This window comes from Thermoascus crustaceus (genome assembly GCF_041956765.1).
Source record: "Thermoascus crustaceus strain CBS 181.67 unplaced genomic scaffold VTN00scaffold_14, whole genome shotgun sequence".
Lineage (NCBI taxonomy): Eukaryota > Fungi > Ascomycota > Eurotiomycetes > Eurotiales > Thermoascaceae > Thermoascus > Thermoascus crustaceus.
The window spans coordinates 239,543-255,626 of record NW_027192540.1 but is presented as its reverse complement, the minus strand read 5'-3'; the positions used below and the strand labels follow the sequence as shown (position 1 = coordinate 255,626).

Genomic DNA, 16,084 nt, shown 5'->3' with positions numbered 1-16,084 from the left:
CCCTAAAAACCCTAAAACCCTGATATTCTGCTGCGCTACCCGCCACTGCCGCAACCTAAGGAATTCATTTCATTGCCCCCCTATGCCACCAAATCAGCTCCGATTGGCGTATGATTGCGTCCACCGGTCTACAAGCCGCCGTTCCAAAATATATTGCAGTTTCGAATCTATTCGAGATCGAGCGCCGTGAGTAGATCCATTTCCTTTTGCTGCAATCTGCATGTTCTTCGCCCGCAACGCCAGCGCGAAAACCCCACCCAATGTGATGGCGCTCCGTCATAGTATTATTAGCCGAAACTATGGTAGCTTGTCATCCAGAATCAAAAGCATCGAGAAGAAAAAGAGAGAAATCATGGCATTGTGACGTGCTTGATATAGCCGAGTAGTGCCCGCAGTATCTCCCACCGCCTGCCATACCGCCTACCCGTCCGCCACGCCGTCACACCCAACCGACGGTTTTGAATTTGCTACCATTCCACCAAATTCGCTCAGATTCACCTCCAAGGAGCATCGTCCGATTCCGAATTGGCTCCTCGATAACATCTCCAAAAATGAAATTGATTCAGCTGGACGTCAGTGTCAATGGTTCAAGGGAGAACCGTCGACCCATCAATCCCCAAGTGGGTCTCACCGAGCCAATCGGCCGCGGACCCCAGCGGCGACTGTCGACCCATCCATCCCGGATGCGTCGCCCCCCGTGGGATAGGCCTAGATAACTAGACCAAGAAGGGTCGTTTGGTTTATCTTGAAGACAAGAAACAAGGGGGTGAGCAATATAATAGTGAGAATAAGCCTGTGTTACTAGCAATGTCTATATGACAGGTTGCTGTGTGAGTCAACCATGAGGGTCGGAATCTGTCTGAAAGGAGTGTCTTTATATACATGCTGTTTCCCTGAGTCTTGGTGATCACGGTGATCATGGTCAGTCATGTGCCAATCAGTTCCTCCCTTCAGTCCTATAATTATCCGGCCCTTGGTCCATAACATAGAGGACCAGGGGCCACTGATTGGACTGGATAATAAGGATTATCAGGACGAAATCCCTCTGCCTGACAACAGCGACCTGCATGGCAAAAGTAGTACATGAGATTTCCTATGTTTGCACTGTTTGTGGAACCTGAGGTTCGACTCTAAGAATCCTAGAGTCGGATCGCGACTCCAATATCTTAGAACCTGAACCTGAGTCTTGGCGGTTCCGAGTCGAATCGAACCTGACGAGTCGCGACTCCTTACGAGGTCTACATATAGGTGCTCTACTTGCGGTGACAAGACAGTATATATTGACTGTAGGTTGCGAACCTAGCATCCATGCATATTGCATATGATGCCTTATTGTGAATCTAGCTACATGATGTGTGGCAGTTATGTATTGTGCGATCACGTGGCATGCTATCCACATTGGGCACGCATACTTCGCATCCTTACTGAGCTCGGATGCTTGTAGCTATCGCGGTTCTCAACAAATAACAGTAATTTAACTTGATCACTCAGCTAATTATCCATCCCATGCAAACCTAGGCAAAAATTAGGTGTAGATGGGAGTCCCATGGCGGGATTGGGATGGCCGTGGGACTCCCATGGGATGGTGGGACCTGGGACCTGGGACTGACCTTACCTTAGTCCCGTGGGATTTGTAGAGGTCTAGCGATCCCTGACACTTCTTTGTCCCTTTGTCCTTTGTCAGGGGGGGATCCCTGACACCGTTGCGACTCGGGACCGAAGGAGTGGGTAACAGCAGCCTTAGAGAGTATTGCCATAGTAGCTACGTTCGGCACTGACATCAGCTCCCTTCTCTAGGAGCATCTGCACTATCTTCTCATCGCCTTTCAAGGAAGCAGCCTCAAGAGCATTGCCATAGTAGCCACCTTGGGCGTTGACGTCGGCTCCCTTCTCCAGGAGCATCTGCACTATCTTCTCATCGCCTTCAGTGGAAGCAGCCTGGAGTGCATTGCCATACTGGCCACCTTGGGCATTGATCTCGGCTCCCTTCTCCAGGAGCATCTGCACTATCTTCACATGGCCTTGAGAGGAAGCAGCCACGAGAGAATTGCCATAGTAACGACCTTGGGCATTGACGTCGGCTCCCTTCTCCAGGAGCATCTGCACTATCTTCTCATGGCCTTTCCAGGAAGCAGCCTGGAGAGCATTGCCATAGCGGCCACCTTGGGCATTGACGTCGGCTCCCTTCTCCAGCAATAACCGTACTGTATATGCGAGACCTTCTGATGACGCGTAGTACAATGGACTTGCCATGTGAGCAAGTCGTCGATGTTTGGCCCCCGGTTTACCTGGGTCAAAGCCGAAGCCGCTGGTCCCGTCCTCCCCTCTTTCGTTGATCAGGTAGCCCCAGGTTGCGTACGCCTCCTTTTCGTTGAGTAGGAACTGCAAGATGCTTTCCTGCACGTCCTTTCTAGATTCTGCATGCCTTGCATGATCTATCCAATATTGTGCAGAGTATTGCGCCAGAGGAAATGTTACTTCGATTTCCTCCGCAGGGCATTTTCCTCCAAAGTAAGACATATATGCCAGGCAGACTCTTGTAATAGACGCCCGTGCACTGATTTCGGTCATGCTGGCTTGAAATACCTTTTCCACGCGCCCGGATGTGAGATATTCTTTGACGGAGAAATGCGCTAATTGAAGCTGCATCACGCTGTCTCTTCTGGTTGTCAGAGATACCAGACTGGAACAAATCCTAACGATCTCTCCAGGAACAGGCAGTCTTTCCTCGGGGTTGAATTGACAATCCGCGGTAAGGTCGACCACTATTGCATCGACGGCTTCTCCAACCGTCAAGGGTCGTTTCGAGAAAGTTAAAAACTGCAAGATTCTGATTGCGTCTTCTCTGTGCTCCTGCCTGATGCCGGTCAAGATTCGATCATATGTTTCGTTCAGTGTCGCAGGGAGTGAAGCAAGGGCCTTGCGAAGCTCTCGAAGATGCACACATTTCTCTAGGACGTCAAGTTGGCATGCAGCCCACCTAAACCTGCCAAACGGTTAGCTTGTATCATCCCGATTGCGCGAGGACCATGATGCAGTGATTTATCTTACATTCCGCCCGCCTTCTTCATCAGTTCTGTCTCGATCTCATCTAGCACGGCAGGCTTCGACCGCCATCTTTGAAATTCGTTGTGAGCACGAAGAGTGCCATGTATGTATGCCCCAATATCAGCATCCACTGGACCTTGTTGAATAGGAATGAAGTTTTCTTCAGAAAGCCAGGATTTGAGCTCCGATTCTAGTTCGTCTTCCCTCCGACTGGTGGCGAGGAGATAAATATTTCTGCGTTCGGAAGTCGCCAGCTCTCGCATCCAAGACAGCAAGTCTTTTCTTGTTTGACACTCATCCAGGGCATCTATAACAATTTGGATAGTCTTGACATGCTGCATCATTGTCTTCAGTGTTGCACAGAGGGAGTCGGTCGTTGGCTGTTGATCGCCCTGTTTATGGTTTGTGAACAAGGCGTCGAGCTCCCTTCGCGAATCTTGGCACCTGGAGTAAAGCTGCGCAACTAGTGAGCGAACCAGTTGGTCAATTGACTGCTTGCGAGTGTCACTGAAATCGAAGAAGAAATCCAGGACAAGAGTTGAAGAGCCTTCTTGGTTCTGGCGGAGGTGATTGATGATTGTCGAGCTGAGAACAGTCTTTCCACACCCTGGAATTCCATACAGCCAGAGGTGCTGACGTGATCCAGACTTCCACTGCTGAAAGAGTTCGCTCTCAAGAAACCATAAACCCGTTCCTTCATAATGCATTTTCTGTGCTTTCACGAAGTTCGTGGATGGATCCGGAGGGGATAGCCAGTCATTGATCTTTCGGAATTGGCTGTCTAGATGTAGGCTTTCCACCACAGTCCTCGTGGCTGCTGCTATGGATTGGATTTCGGCCACATTCTCTGCAACTCGTCACTCTTTTGATACCTATTGATGGACCAGCACTACTCACCCTTTATGGGTTCCAAGTTGTCCATGACAGCTTGCGGAGTGACCGTAAGCAGAAGTTTCTTAGCAAATGCCGCAGCGACAGCAGCTGCATAAGGCTGCCACTCCCCGTTCTTGTGCGAGTCCGCATAGTCACTGACACCCCGGATGACCAGACATGGAAAATCATCCATCAAACCAGCAGCTTCCATCTCGAAGCAAATGACATTATCCCTCTCTGCGAGGCGATCACGTTCGAGACCGTCCTTCATCACTGCATTGCCGGAAGCGATGTTGCCGTAATGGATTTTGGGATTTGTGCTCCGCCGTGGACGCCGGTCAACCATGTCGTCGTTCTTCGCAGCAACAACACACCCCTCGCAGGTGCGGTTCTTGTCAATGTGCTTATAATTTGCACTGAATAAGATGTCCTTTGCCGTCATGGGATAGCTCCATTCTTCATCCGATTCTTCATCTGACTGTTGATCGTCCTCGAACGCTTCATTGACTAGCTTGGATATTTCTCTCCCCAGATTGTGTGTTGCTCTTAGGGTAGTTATGGCGGTCCTCAGTAATACTGGAGGCTTGTTTAAAGTTCCAAGACGATGAAACCCGTCAATTTCCATCCTGCCCAGGTCGTATTGTATCACGCCTCCCCCTTGCGCAGATGGTAGAGACACAACAATGTCACCAAGTCGAATATCGTTCTCTGGACTGGGAACGCCGCCCCCGACACCGACCAACAAACCGAATCTGAGACTGGGAAATGTGGATTGCATTGATTTAGCAGCAATCGCTGCGCGGTTGGTGCCATATTCTGGTAGGCAGGCGATGGTGACGTTATGCCCTCCAATACATCCCAAAATATAGCTGTTTTCATCATATCTGGGCTGAACCTTTAGCTGCGCATGTTCATCATCGAGCATTGCACGCGCAGCTATCAGCTCAGACGGGATTGCACAGATCCAGCCGACTGTGTACTTTTCTGGAGGCAGGCTTACAGCTGCGCTGCGCTTGCTAGCCTTACTCTGCCCTTGGGAAGCAGCCTCTGACTTTTGCGAGGTCATTGTAGCATCTAGAAAAATTCTTCGCGTAAGACCGGTGCGGATCTTTGTGCGAGTGTCGCCGTAGGAAATGCTGGGAACCATGCTGGCGGCTGGACAACAGCTGGAAAATGTCAGGATTATTTAATTCACATCTTTTGAGCCAGCCTTGCGCTAACAGTGGGGATAGAGGGGAAGGCGTTTGTACCCAACTTGTTAGTGGCTGCGAATTGCAGGGGTCCCCTGACATGTTGATATTTATCTGCCTGATGTTGCCTAATGAAATGGTCTATCTCCATCCCTCTCTGTATATTATTTTGATTAATTACCTTTACTTTAATGCAGATGTCTAGTTCAAATAGCTCTGAAACTACTGATCCAAGCGTATCGCCGGGAATTCAATCACAGCGTTGGAATCGGAAATTCCAGACATGTTCCGTAACCTCTGGGGTGTTAGCACTGATGATAAGTACTTTCAGTGCTTTTTTTTCAATACTTCATGTTCAAGGGGTACTGAGCCTCAGCATCTCAGTAAAAGGTGAAGCAGCTAGTCTCTGAGCCCGCAAGAGTAGAGAGAATGCTGAAGCAGGCCAAGTTTGGTCGGCTGGTTGTTTCATTGACTCACGGCCTGCACAATCTGTTGTTCATTCTCGGTAATTTCCACCTGCAGCAGTAGTGGCTGATGGTTGAGAATCAGGATGAGGACTTCCCAATCACCCTTTAGTGTATACAGTTGGCACAAGTTCAGAGTATCAAATTATGCTGACACTTGTCCAGGAGCAATGCTTTGCTGGCCTGCAATATAATTCACAATGCATAGAGACCTTCATTGTTGATGATTTAAGTATATACAACTATAGGGTGTGGAGAACAGGGCTTCCTGTCTGCTCAGCTGTACTTAAGCCACACACCGGGCAGTTAGTAGTTGGGTGGGTGACCACCAGCAAATCCTGTCTGTTGTATGTTTTTTTTGCCTTGCAAGGTGTTCTGTTTATTTCAGTGTTTTGGATTATTTTTGTGGGGTTTACCTGATTGCAACAGAATTTGCTGATGAGGAAGACCAGGAATGGTATTGAATTGTCTTGATAGGATCAAGAAGGCAAACAGGCAATCATCATCATCTGCTATCATGACCTCAAAACCCTATGGTGGCCACTCTGACAAGACAACTTGACCATTATCTTACGGATTTCTGTCCTTCAAACTTACCAGCAGATGGACAAGGAGGAGCCAAACATGTGATTCAATTTTCAGTCTGATCTACATCTGCCTTCTCAAATAGGTGTATGTTGGAAGTTTTTGGCCTTGTTGTACTTCAAGTGGGTCCACACCAACCAACCCCCCTTGCCATTTGGAATTGCTAGAATCACCCCGTCACATCACATAGTCAGTGACAGCGACCAAGCTGAGGGCGTGAAGCTGGAGGTCTGTTGGAAGAGGAGCCGCGGCACCGGGCACCAGGGGCAGCAGCAGTGCCAGCTTGTCCACTGTGTGTTGCCTGTGGCCATTTTGGCTGCGGGAGCGTGCACATTGCCGAGAGGGAAATGGGTCCGGGCCTATGGATCAGCTACTATCGCATGGGCAATGGTTCAAATGCTCAAATTCTTTAGTTGTAGTTGTCTCCTTTTACAGAAAACTATCTTGATAAGATGTCATACAATGTAGCAATCTAAGGCCCAGTCACAATACAATCACTTTAGGGTTTTATGCCCTACATATCATTTGTCGCGCAGTCCACATTTGGGCATATTTCCCATAACAGTACATCAGGCTAGAAAAGAGAAGGCATCCAACTTGAATTGTGTGACGGCGCGGCGCACCTAGGCGGTAGGGTAGGCGGTGTTGAGCATCCCTTCATCTCTGGGATACTGCCGGTCCTACTCGCCTACGTATATCGCGCTACATGAAGCCCTGCAGATTCTTTCCTTTCCCCTCATGCTTTTGATTCTGTATGACAAGCTACCATAGTTTTAGCTAATAATACTATGACTGAGCGCCGTCACATAATCAAAAGCATCAATCTTACCTTGTTTTATTAATACTATCATCCTTTAGGAGCGCAAAGGGCTAGTAACAACTGTGTTGCCAATGTCCCTGTTCTGCCTTCTCATCTTTTCCTTTGACAGAACGGCAGAACGACTTTGATTTGACCTGAATGAACTTTGAAGACAGCCTCTAGACTTGATTACAGAACTTGAATTTGAACTGAATCAAACAAGAATGGCGCGTGAGTCAACCGCCACTCACTGAGAAAGGCCCATCTGGGCAGAGATGACGCATCTCAATCCTTCGAGACCCCCGGAACCAAGAGGGCGAACTCCCAGAAGAATGGGAGATGACCTATGAGCAATTTGATGAACTTATTGAATGAGACCGGAAAGCCCTTTACAAGGCCATTTTGCATACCTTCAACACAGTACTTGATGACCATGATGAACTGTGGAAGAAGGTCAATGGACTAGAACTTGAACTTAGCACCCTAAAGAATGATACAAATAAGGAGATTGCAGAGAAAGATGAACAGATTAGTCAGCTTGTAGCAAAATGTGAGGACTACAAGGAACAGATTATTCAGATGGTTATGCAACAAGGAGCCGGCTCAGTCCATGGGACCCCTGCATCAGAAGCTTTTCACAAGTCCACCAAGTTGCCAGACCCACCTGTCCTGACTGATGGAAAGGACCCAAAGTTTGATGACTGGCTTTCAAAGATGGAGAACAAACTGCTTGCAAATGAAGACCACTATCCAAATGAAGCTATGTGTATGGCATATGTTCAGAACTGTGTGGGAGGCACTGCTGCTGACCATCTTGCTCCCTGAATTCACAAAGAGGCAATCAACTGCTTCAAGACTGCAGATAAGATGTTCTGCCACCTTAAAAGCATCTTTCAGGACCCAAATCAACTTAATAATGCAAAATTCCAGTTCTGCCAGTTGAAGATGAACGCCACTGACTCTTACCATAACTTCTTGACCAAGTTCCTGCACCTTGCAGGCGAGGCTCAGATCCCTGAATCTGAATACAAGGAAGAGCTGTTCCACCAATTAACCCAGAAGCTGCAGGAGATGACAGTGACTTACCAGATTGAGGACACAGTCTCCTTTGAAGCATACTTAACCTGCTGTTTGCAGATTGCTAGCAGCCTGCAGCAAATAACAGAGTGGAAACCAAAGAACCCTGACTGTGGAACCATTAAGAACCAGTCAACTCCTAAAGAGCACAGAACAACCCCTGCTACCTTAAATCCCCAGAGTGCCACAAGAAAGACCACTGGTGACAAGTGCAAGGATAAGCTTATAAAGGAAGGACACTGCTTCCATTGTGAGGGAAGGGGGCATAGAGCTGCTGACTGTCCCATTAAGAAGTCAGCAGTGGCAGACCAGAAAGTGCTGAAGATGATTGAAGAATCTTCTGACATGACCACTGACCAGGAGGGAAAAGAGGAATTCTAGGAGAAGTCTCCTTCCTAGGGCATAAGTATCAAATTGATCTTTCTTTATTAGATTTAAGCTGACTATTAGGCGGGGAACACTTTACAGTATCTAGTTGAGTTTCAAGAAATGGACTGAGCATTATGCTTAAAGCATTGGTTGATTCTGGAGCAAATGGATCCATATTTATCAACACCCCAGTTGCTATTAATGTGGCCAAGTCTTTTCAGACAACAGTGGTTCCCCTCAACTCCAACTGTTGCATCCATGGTTATGATGGCAAGACTGAAGAACAAATCACACATGCCATCATACTGCACCTAGCAGTGGATGGGCAGTGCCAAGCTGATGTGCCCATGCTGATCACCAATTTAGGCCAGCATGACATGATACTAGGACAGAAGTGGTGTGAGAAGCATGATATATGGCTGGATGTGCACAATAGGCACCTGGTTTGGCCCGACCAGCGCCCGGAGATCAATAGGATTCACCTGGCCTGTGAGAAGATTATGCCCTGGGCAATTCTTAAAACAACCAAAAGCTGACCCCCGGCACCAGCAGGATGCGGACCATTGGGATAGACTAATAGCAATGGAGGACAAGGCAACTCCCCAAAGAAGGACCCTGACATCAGAACCTAGGTATCAACCCCCGTGCAGTTTCAACATGGATAGGCATTCAGGTATGGCAAAGATGAACTGTGCAATCCAAGGCAGGAGTCCTATTGTGGAGCAACACCAACCCCTACCACCTAAAGAGCCTCTGAAAGAGCTGCCTAAGATCAACATTGCTCTAATTGGAGCTGCGGGTTTCCACCAAAATGCCTGTCAGCATAAAAGTGAGGTCTTCCTTACAAGCCTCCATGAGATTGATCAAATCATCAAAGAAAAGATGAACCCCGCAAGCAGCGACAATGATGAAGAGGATTTAATTGATTCAAATCTGCCAGCCCAATATAGACCATGGAGGGATGTCTTTTCCAAGAAGGCTTCTGACAAGCTTTCGCCTCACCAACTGTATGATCATAAAATTGAACTGACTGGTGAAAATGCCCTGGGATATAGTCCCCTATACAAGCAGTCTGCAGAAGAATTGGAAGCCACCAAGAAGTACTTGATGGAGAATCTGGACAAGGGCTTTATAGTCCCTAGCAGAGCACCTTTTGCATCACCCATTCTGTTTGTCAGGAAGGCTAATGGAGGCCTACACCTCTGTGTGGATTACCAAAAGCTGAACAATATCACCAAGAAGAACTGATACCCCCTGCCATTGATTGATAAGACCTTGGAACGCCTAAGCTGGGCAAATGTGTTTACCAAGCTGGATATCCAGCAAGCTTTTCACAAGATACAGATGAACCCAGAGTCAGAAGATTTGACCACCTTTTGGACCTGCTACAGCACCTATAAGTACAAGATGATGCCCTTTGGACTCACCAATGGATCTGCTACCTTCCAGCACTATGTGAATGACCTCTTCCTTGATTACCTGGACCAGTTTATGACAGTGTTCATCAATGACATACTAGTCTATTCAGAGAATGAACTGGAGCACAAGGAGCACGTCATTAAGATCCTGAACAGACTGAGAGAAGCAGGATTGCAGGCTGACATCAAGAAATGCGAGTTCCATGTCACCTGGACCAAGTACCTTGGCTTCATTGTGGGCACCAATGGAATAGAGGTTGATCCTGAGAAAGTATTGGTGATTAGAGACTGGGAGCCCCCAATCACAGTTAAGGGGGTGCAGTCTTTCCTAGGCTTCTGCAACTTCTACTGGCAATTTATTCAAGACTACAGCTGCATTGCCAGACCCTTATTTAACCTCACACAGAAGGATATGCCCTTCAACTTCAACTCCCAATGCCTACAGGCCTTCAAAGAGCTCAAGAAGAAGCTGATATCCACCCCAGTCTTGATCCACTATAGCCCTCACTGACCCACAAGGGTAGAGACAAATGCCTCTGATGAGGTAGTGGCAGGAGTGCTCTCCCAGCAAGATGTAGATGGAGACCAGCAATGGCATCCAGTGGCATACTTCTCAAGGTCTATGGCCCCAGCTGAATGTAACTACTCAATCCATGACAAGGAACTCTTGGCTATTATTCAGGCTCTGCAGGAATGGCGCCCAGAGCTAGAGGGTCTTCAGAATAAAGAGCCATTTGACATCCTGACAGACCACCGGGCCCTAGAGTACTTCATAAAGACCAAGGTCCTGACCTCCAGACAGGCTAAGTGGGCTGAATATTTGACAAGATTCTACTTCCTTATCTGATACTGCCCGGGCAAGCAGAACCCCTTAGCAGACACTCTGTCCTGACAGCCAGCCATGGTAGAAGCCCAGAACAGCCTGAAGAAAGAACACCGGACACAGCAGCTTTTGAAGACAGAGTGGCTAGACCCCCAAATTGTCAAGGAGATAGGACTCTCTAAGGCTGAATTGGCCCCAATTGATGGGAACTTGCATCTGGCAGACTGCCTATTGCAGGCTAACTGGACTCACAAGTCCTTGGAGAATTGGTGTGCAACAGCTATGGAAGGTCAGGCCCCATGGCTCCTAAAGGAAGGCCTCTTGCTATACAGCCTGAACTGGTTGGTAGTCCCAGAGGATGGGGACCTACAGGTCCAACTGCTGAATAAGATGCATTGCCAACCCTCCACAGCCCACCCCAGATGGAATAAGATGTGGAGATTGGTTGCTGAAAGATACTATTGGCCTAACATGACTAGTGATGTTGACTGATATGTGGCCAATTGCCACATCTGCTGACAGAGCCAGAACCCATATAACAAGCCCCCAGGACTACTGCAGCCACTGCCCATCCCTGAGCAGCCCTGAAGACATATATCAATGGACTTCCAAAGTTTTCCCAAGGACAAGCATGGTTATGATGCTGCCTTTGTGGTGGTAGATTGCCTAGGCAAGAGACCTATATCCATACCATGCCACAAGACTACTACAGCATAGGATATGGCAAGGCTCTTTGTCCTACATGTCTATTGGTGGATAGGACCCCCAGACACTATTGTCTTAGACTGCAGCCCCCAATTTATTTCAGACTTTTGGGATGAATTCTGTCAGATACTAGGCATCAAATTGAAACTGTCAACTGCTGACCACCCACATACTGATGGGCAGACTGAAATTATCAATCAGCATATTGCACAGCACCTCCGCCCCTTTGTCAATCACTATCAGAATGACTGATCTGAATGGCTCCCAATTTTGGATTTTGCAGCAGCAGTTCTACCCCATAATTCAACAGGGGTTCCCCCCTTTTTATTGGATTGTGGTGTCATCCCCCAGACCTCCTTTGACTGGCAGCACCCCCAGCCGGCAGATCAATCCACTATGGAACGGCTGAACCAAACAGACACATATAGATGGGTCAAGAGGCTAGAGGCCACTTGGAACTTTGCCAGGAAACTGATTGAAAAAGCCCAGGACTCCCAACGGCGACAGGCAGACCGGCATAGAAGAACAGCAGACTTTGAAGTGGGAGATTCAGTGTGGGTATCAATGAAGAACTGGAGGACAGATCAACTGAGCCGGAAGCTTGACTTCCAAATGGCAGGGCCATACCATATCATTAAGAAAGTTGGCAATGCTTACCGGCTTGACCTCCCTGATTCCATCCATGTACACCCAGTATTCTCCCCAGACAAGTTGTGGAAGGCCGCTACAAACCCCCTTCCAGGCCAGATTGAGGACCCCCCTCCCCCCATTGAGGTCAATGGGGAGCAGGAATGGGAAGTGGAGGAGATCCTAGCAGCACGCCTTTGTCAGGGGAAGCTTCAATACAAGGTCAAATGGGTGGGCTATGACAATGATCCAGCTTGGTATCCAGCAGAGAACTTCAAAGAATCCCCCCACCAACTGCACAGCTTCCACAATCAATATCCAGACCTGCCAGGCCCACCTCAACGCCTAAAGGAGTGGCTGAGATGCTGGGATGATGGAGAAGAACCGGATGATCATCCAGATGATAATAAGCCGGTATAATTGACCCTACACACCTGTGGGCAGGCGTTCTTCTGAAGGGGGGGTGATGTGACGGCGCGGTGCACCTAGGCGGTAGGGTAGGCGGTGTTGAGCATCCCTTCATCTCTGGGATACTGCCGGTCCTACTTGCCTATGTATATCGCGCTACACGAAGCCCTGCAGATTCTTTCCTTTCCCCTCATGCTTTTGATTCTGTATGACAAGCTACCATAGTTTTAGCTAATAATACTATGACTGAGCGCCGTCACAAATTGCACTGATAGCCAGCAAGACAGTTCTTGATCCTTCAGCGTTCAGCCAGTCGACAATAAAAAGAGAGAAAATAAAACCATGAAAGATGTCTAAACAAGTATTAGCTTTTGTACCCTGACATCAAAGGAGGAAAAGTCAAGTTCAGTTAGACTAGTGATGAATGGCATCTTAACTCTGATTTAGGGATGAAGAGTACTCTATATAGCCAGTGGTGAAAAAACTATGGATATGAGTAGGTGACTTACCCTTGCTAAAATTAAGTGTAACCAACGCCTCCCCTGCATATTCCTGATAACTAACTATCCATACAAAATGTAATAGCTGTCGTACTTCGCAGCAAACACCCAAATAAAATCAATCCAAAGAACATCATCAGCACAGTCCACAAATCATCATCCTGCACACTCCAGCTGAATCCCATCAACCCGGCCGTCATCAACAACATGACCAGAATCACCATCACTTGAGTACTACTGATTCTCATACTGATGGAGGAAGAGGAGATAAAGGACAGGGTTTCCTGCCCCTTCCTAGGTCAACAACCAGTGGTTTTGATCCTTCCATATGTAGTACCGTTGAGGATCCTTATAAAGGGCGCCTCAGATGGGATCTCAATTATCTCTTTGGGAGGGCAGATTCTGATGTCATCCGGGTGAGCAATGATCTCACTCGCTGCCAGTATTAGCTGTCTCAATTTGATTGCTCGATTGACACTTTCGGCTCTCGACCAGAGCTAAATATATTGTAGCGCGCAGGACAACGAAAAAAATGAGTTATGGTTTCTCACTGCTGGGAAGCAGAAAGATGAAAACTACGAGTAGAACGCACAGTAGTGTTGGAACCCCTGTTTTGATACCGTATCGTTCTGTGCATTAATAGTTTCAATTGCAGTCACCCATTCATGATTTCCAGGCTGCAAAAGAGATGGACAACCATATATCTCAGCCCTAGTTACTACCTTAGTAGTAGCTATCAGGCCCATTGCAAAGCCAGTCTCATTAAAGTTGTAGATATTTTCCTGCAGGATGCCCTTCTCCATAATGGTATGCTGTACAAGATCAAACCATTCCTGAATAATCTTTGGATCCTCACATTTAGCTTGCTGGTAGTTATATCTCTGTGCAAATTGGGTTTTAAGCTCATCCCGGCGCTTAATAAACTTGTAAACACAATTCTTTCCAATCTGCTGTGGAGGTGCCTTTGGATCGTGATAAGAATATTGGCCATATCTTGTACAGCTGCTGGCCGGGGAGGTGCTCCACACTTGTCCATAGATAATATCCATTTTACAATTGAATCCTCCTCAGTAATTGAAAGCTTATGCCCATTGGCACAACTTTCATGTCAATTCTTGCTGCCATTGATTCTGTCGCGTAGTGTCGACTGTGGAATATTGAAAACGCATGCTGCTTCAGCAGGACCACTAACTTGATCCTTTTGAATGGCTTATATAGCCAATAAGATCCTCCCTTCTTGTTCAATCAAATCCTTTGACTTTTTATGCCGTTCTGGTGGCATGGTGGTGGTTTGAATGGCATCAAATGGTGAATCTGACGCGGTCGCGTTGGGCGCACGGCTCGGCTCGGTGGGGAACACGACTCGGTGGTGGATTACGTTAATAATAGTTAATTAACGTAATTCCCTGCCGACCGGAACACCTCGATTACCTAGATGAAATACTATATGAATTTACACCCAAAATAACAGCATAATTCGACGATATTTAATTGCTAGATTGATTAGGACATCTATTCCTTTTATGACCCCTAACTCCGCAATTTGTACACTGCGGAGGGGCTCGCTGGCGCTGCTGTACAATTGCAGCAGCCAATCCTTCCATAATACTAGCAGGAGCTTCGTTGGCTTCATTATTTCTCTGTATAAGAGCTTGACCTTCTTTAATAGATAGACCCTCTATAGGACCCATTTGACGATTAGATTGTCGCTTTTTCTGCTGGAGTTCTTCATTGGCTAAGTGTAGATTCCAGTTCTCCTGTGCCATAAGGGTTTTCTCGCTCACTAGGCATTCGTATCGCTGAATGAAACGATTTAGGATTATTTGATCGGAAGACAGAGGACTCTGGGTTCGTCTTCTAAGCAAGCTTTAAATCATAATCCTTTGTTTTTCCATATCCTTTCGATTCCGTGGTGTTTTAGATAGGGAAATAGTGGAGTTAGTTGATCGACTCCCTGGCAACGTAGGTGTATTTAATTGAATAGTAAATCGTCCAAGCACCTCCTCTGGGTTAAATGGGACTATGCCAGTAGCTCTGAAGCCATTTCTAATAGTATCTGAAGTAAATGCCTGCGTACGAGGTCCAGGGTAAATGCTTAAAAAATCAAGCTTGTTGATATGATTGAATCCCCATCATTGCTTATCCTGAACTAGGCGACTGTACGCTCCCTTCAAAGGTCCAAAGCAGCTGACATCTAGAGGTTGACAATAAGCTGACAAGTGTGCTGGCATACAGAGAGGAATAATATTGTTCTCACTGCATATCTTGTCAAATTCGGGGGTTAAATGACTGCCGTGCCCATCTAGAATGAGAAGGCAATATCGCCCAGTCATTCAATGAATTGTTTGAGGTATGAAAACCTTTTGAAGCCAGCGTAGTCCAATCTGGTCCATAGTCCAGCCGTTATCGCTAATTTCAATTCTCCAATCCTTCAGGATATTAGGATCCTCGTACCAAGCTTCCATATGGGTTTTCACTTTGAAAATGATGCATGGTGACAACATCCACCCCATGGCATTTATACATTCAATTGAGGTGACCCATTTGCGATTCCCTGGTTGAATGACTTGACGCTTTCCATAGTATTCAGCTCGTGTTACTACTTTTGCAGTAGCAGTAAGGCCCATAGCATATCCAGTTTCATCAAAGTTGTAGATGTCTTTGTCTGCAATCCTGTATTGCATTCTATGAATCTGAATGTTGTCAAACCAGGGTTTTATAATCTTCGGGTCTTCGCATTTAGCTCGTTGATAGGAGTATCGTCTAGAATAGACAGTTTTCAGCTCAGAATGACGTTTGATGAAGGTGGATGCCCAGTTCTTGCCCAGCTGAACCTTGCTATCTTGATCTACAAGAAGACTTGCCATCTCTCGAACTTGGATAGGCCGAGGACTTGCTCCACATTTATCCATAGACAATATCCATTGTACAAGCGATTTCTCTTGTGATTCTGTCAATTTAGATGCGTTGTTGGGTATATCATTGCGAAATTGACGTCCTCGAAGTCTTTGGTGGAGGGTTGTAAGAGGAACGTCAAAAGCCAACACCGCTTTTCGTATAGATGGAATTTGATTCTCCTTTAAAGCGTGGATTGCTAATAGGAGTCTCCCCTCTTGCTCTGTGGAATTTCTTGATGATTTAGGCTTTTTTTGGTGGCATGGTGGGTGGTTAAATAATATTGATTCTGACGAACATCTC

The 16,084-nt window shown here is 47.0% G+C and overlaps 5 protein-coding genes across 5 annotated transcripts; 4 read left to right on the top strand and 1 right to left on the bottom strand.

The window, feature by feature from the left end:
- Positions 1–1,740: 1,740 nt before the first annotated feature.
- VTN00DRAFT_3386 (uncharacterized protein) lies at positions 1,741–5,068 on the bottom strand (the record flags this gene model as incomplete). Its single annotated transcript, XM_069429697.1, has 3 exons — positions 1,741–2,986; positions 3,052–3,895; positions 3,946–5,068. 3 exons carry the CDS (start codon positions 5,066–5,068, stop codon positions 1,741–1,743), a joined length of 3,213 nt encoding a protein of 1,070 aa, XP_069282916.1.
- Positions 5,069–7,904: 2,836 nt separating this feature from the next.
- On the top strand, positions 7,905–8,417 carry VTN00DRAFT_3385 (uncharacterized protein; the record flags this gene model as incomplete). Its single annotated transcript, XM_069429696.1, has 1 exon — positions 7,905–8,417. One exon carries the CDS (start codon positions 7,905–7,907, stop codon positions 8,415–8,417), a length of 513 nt encoding a protein of 170 aa, XP_069282915.1.
- Positions 8,418–9,089: 672 nt separating this feature from the next.
- VTN00DRAFT_3384 (uncharacterized protein) lies at positions 9,090–9,653 on the top strand (the record flags this gene model as incomplete). The annotated part of the gene is made up of 1 exon (XM_069429695.1): positions 9,090–9,653. One exon carries the CDS (start codon positions 9,090–9,092, stop codon positions 9,651–9,653), a length of 564 nt encoding a protein of 187 aa, XP_069282914.1.
- A 159-nt stretch (positions 9,654–9,812) lies between these two features.
- Positions 9,813–10,334, top strand: VTN00DRAFT_3383 (uncharacterized protein; the record flags this gene model as incomplete). The annotated part of the gene is made up of 1 exon (XM_069429694.1): positions 9,813–10,334. One exon carries the CDS (start codon positions 9,813–9,815, stop codon positions 10,332–10,334), a length of 522 nt encoding a protein of 173 aa, XP_069282913.1.
- Positions 10,335–11,747: 1,413 nt separating this feature from the next.
- On the top strand, positions 11,748–12,398 carry VTN00DRAFT_3382 (uncharacterized protein; the record flags this gene model as incomplete). Its single annotated transcript, XM_069429693.1, has 1 exon — positions 11,748–12,398. One exon carries the CDS (start codon positions 11,748–11,750, stop codon positions 12,396–12,398), a length of 651 nt encoding a protein of 216 aa, XP_069282912.1.
- Between the last annotated feature and the right edge of the window lie 3,686 nt (positions 12,399–16,084).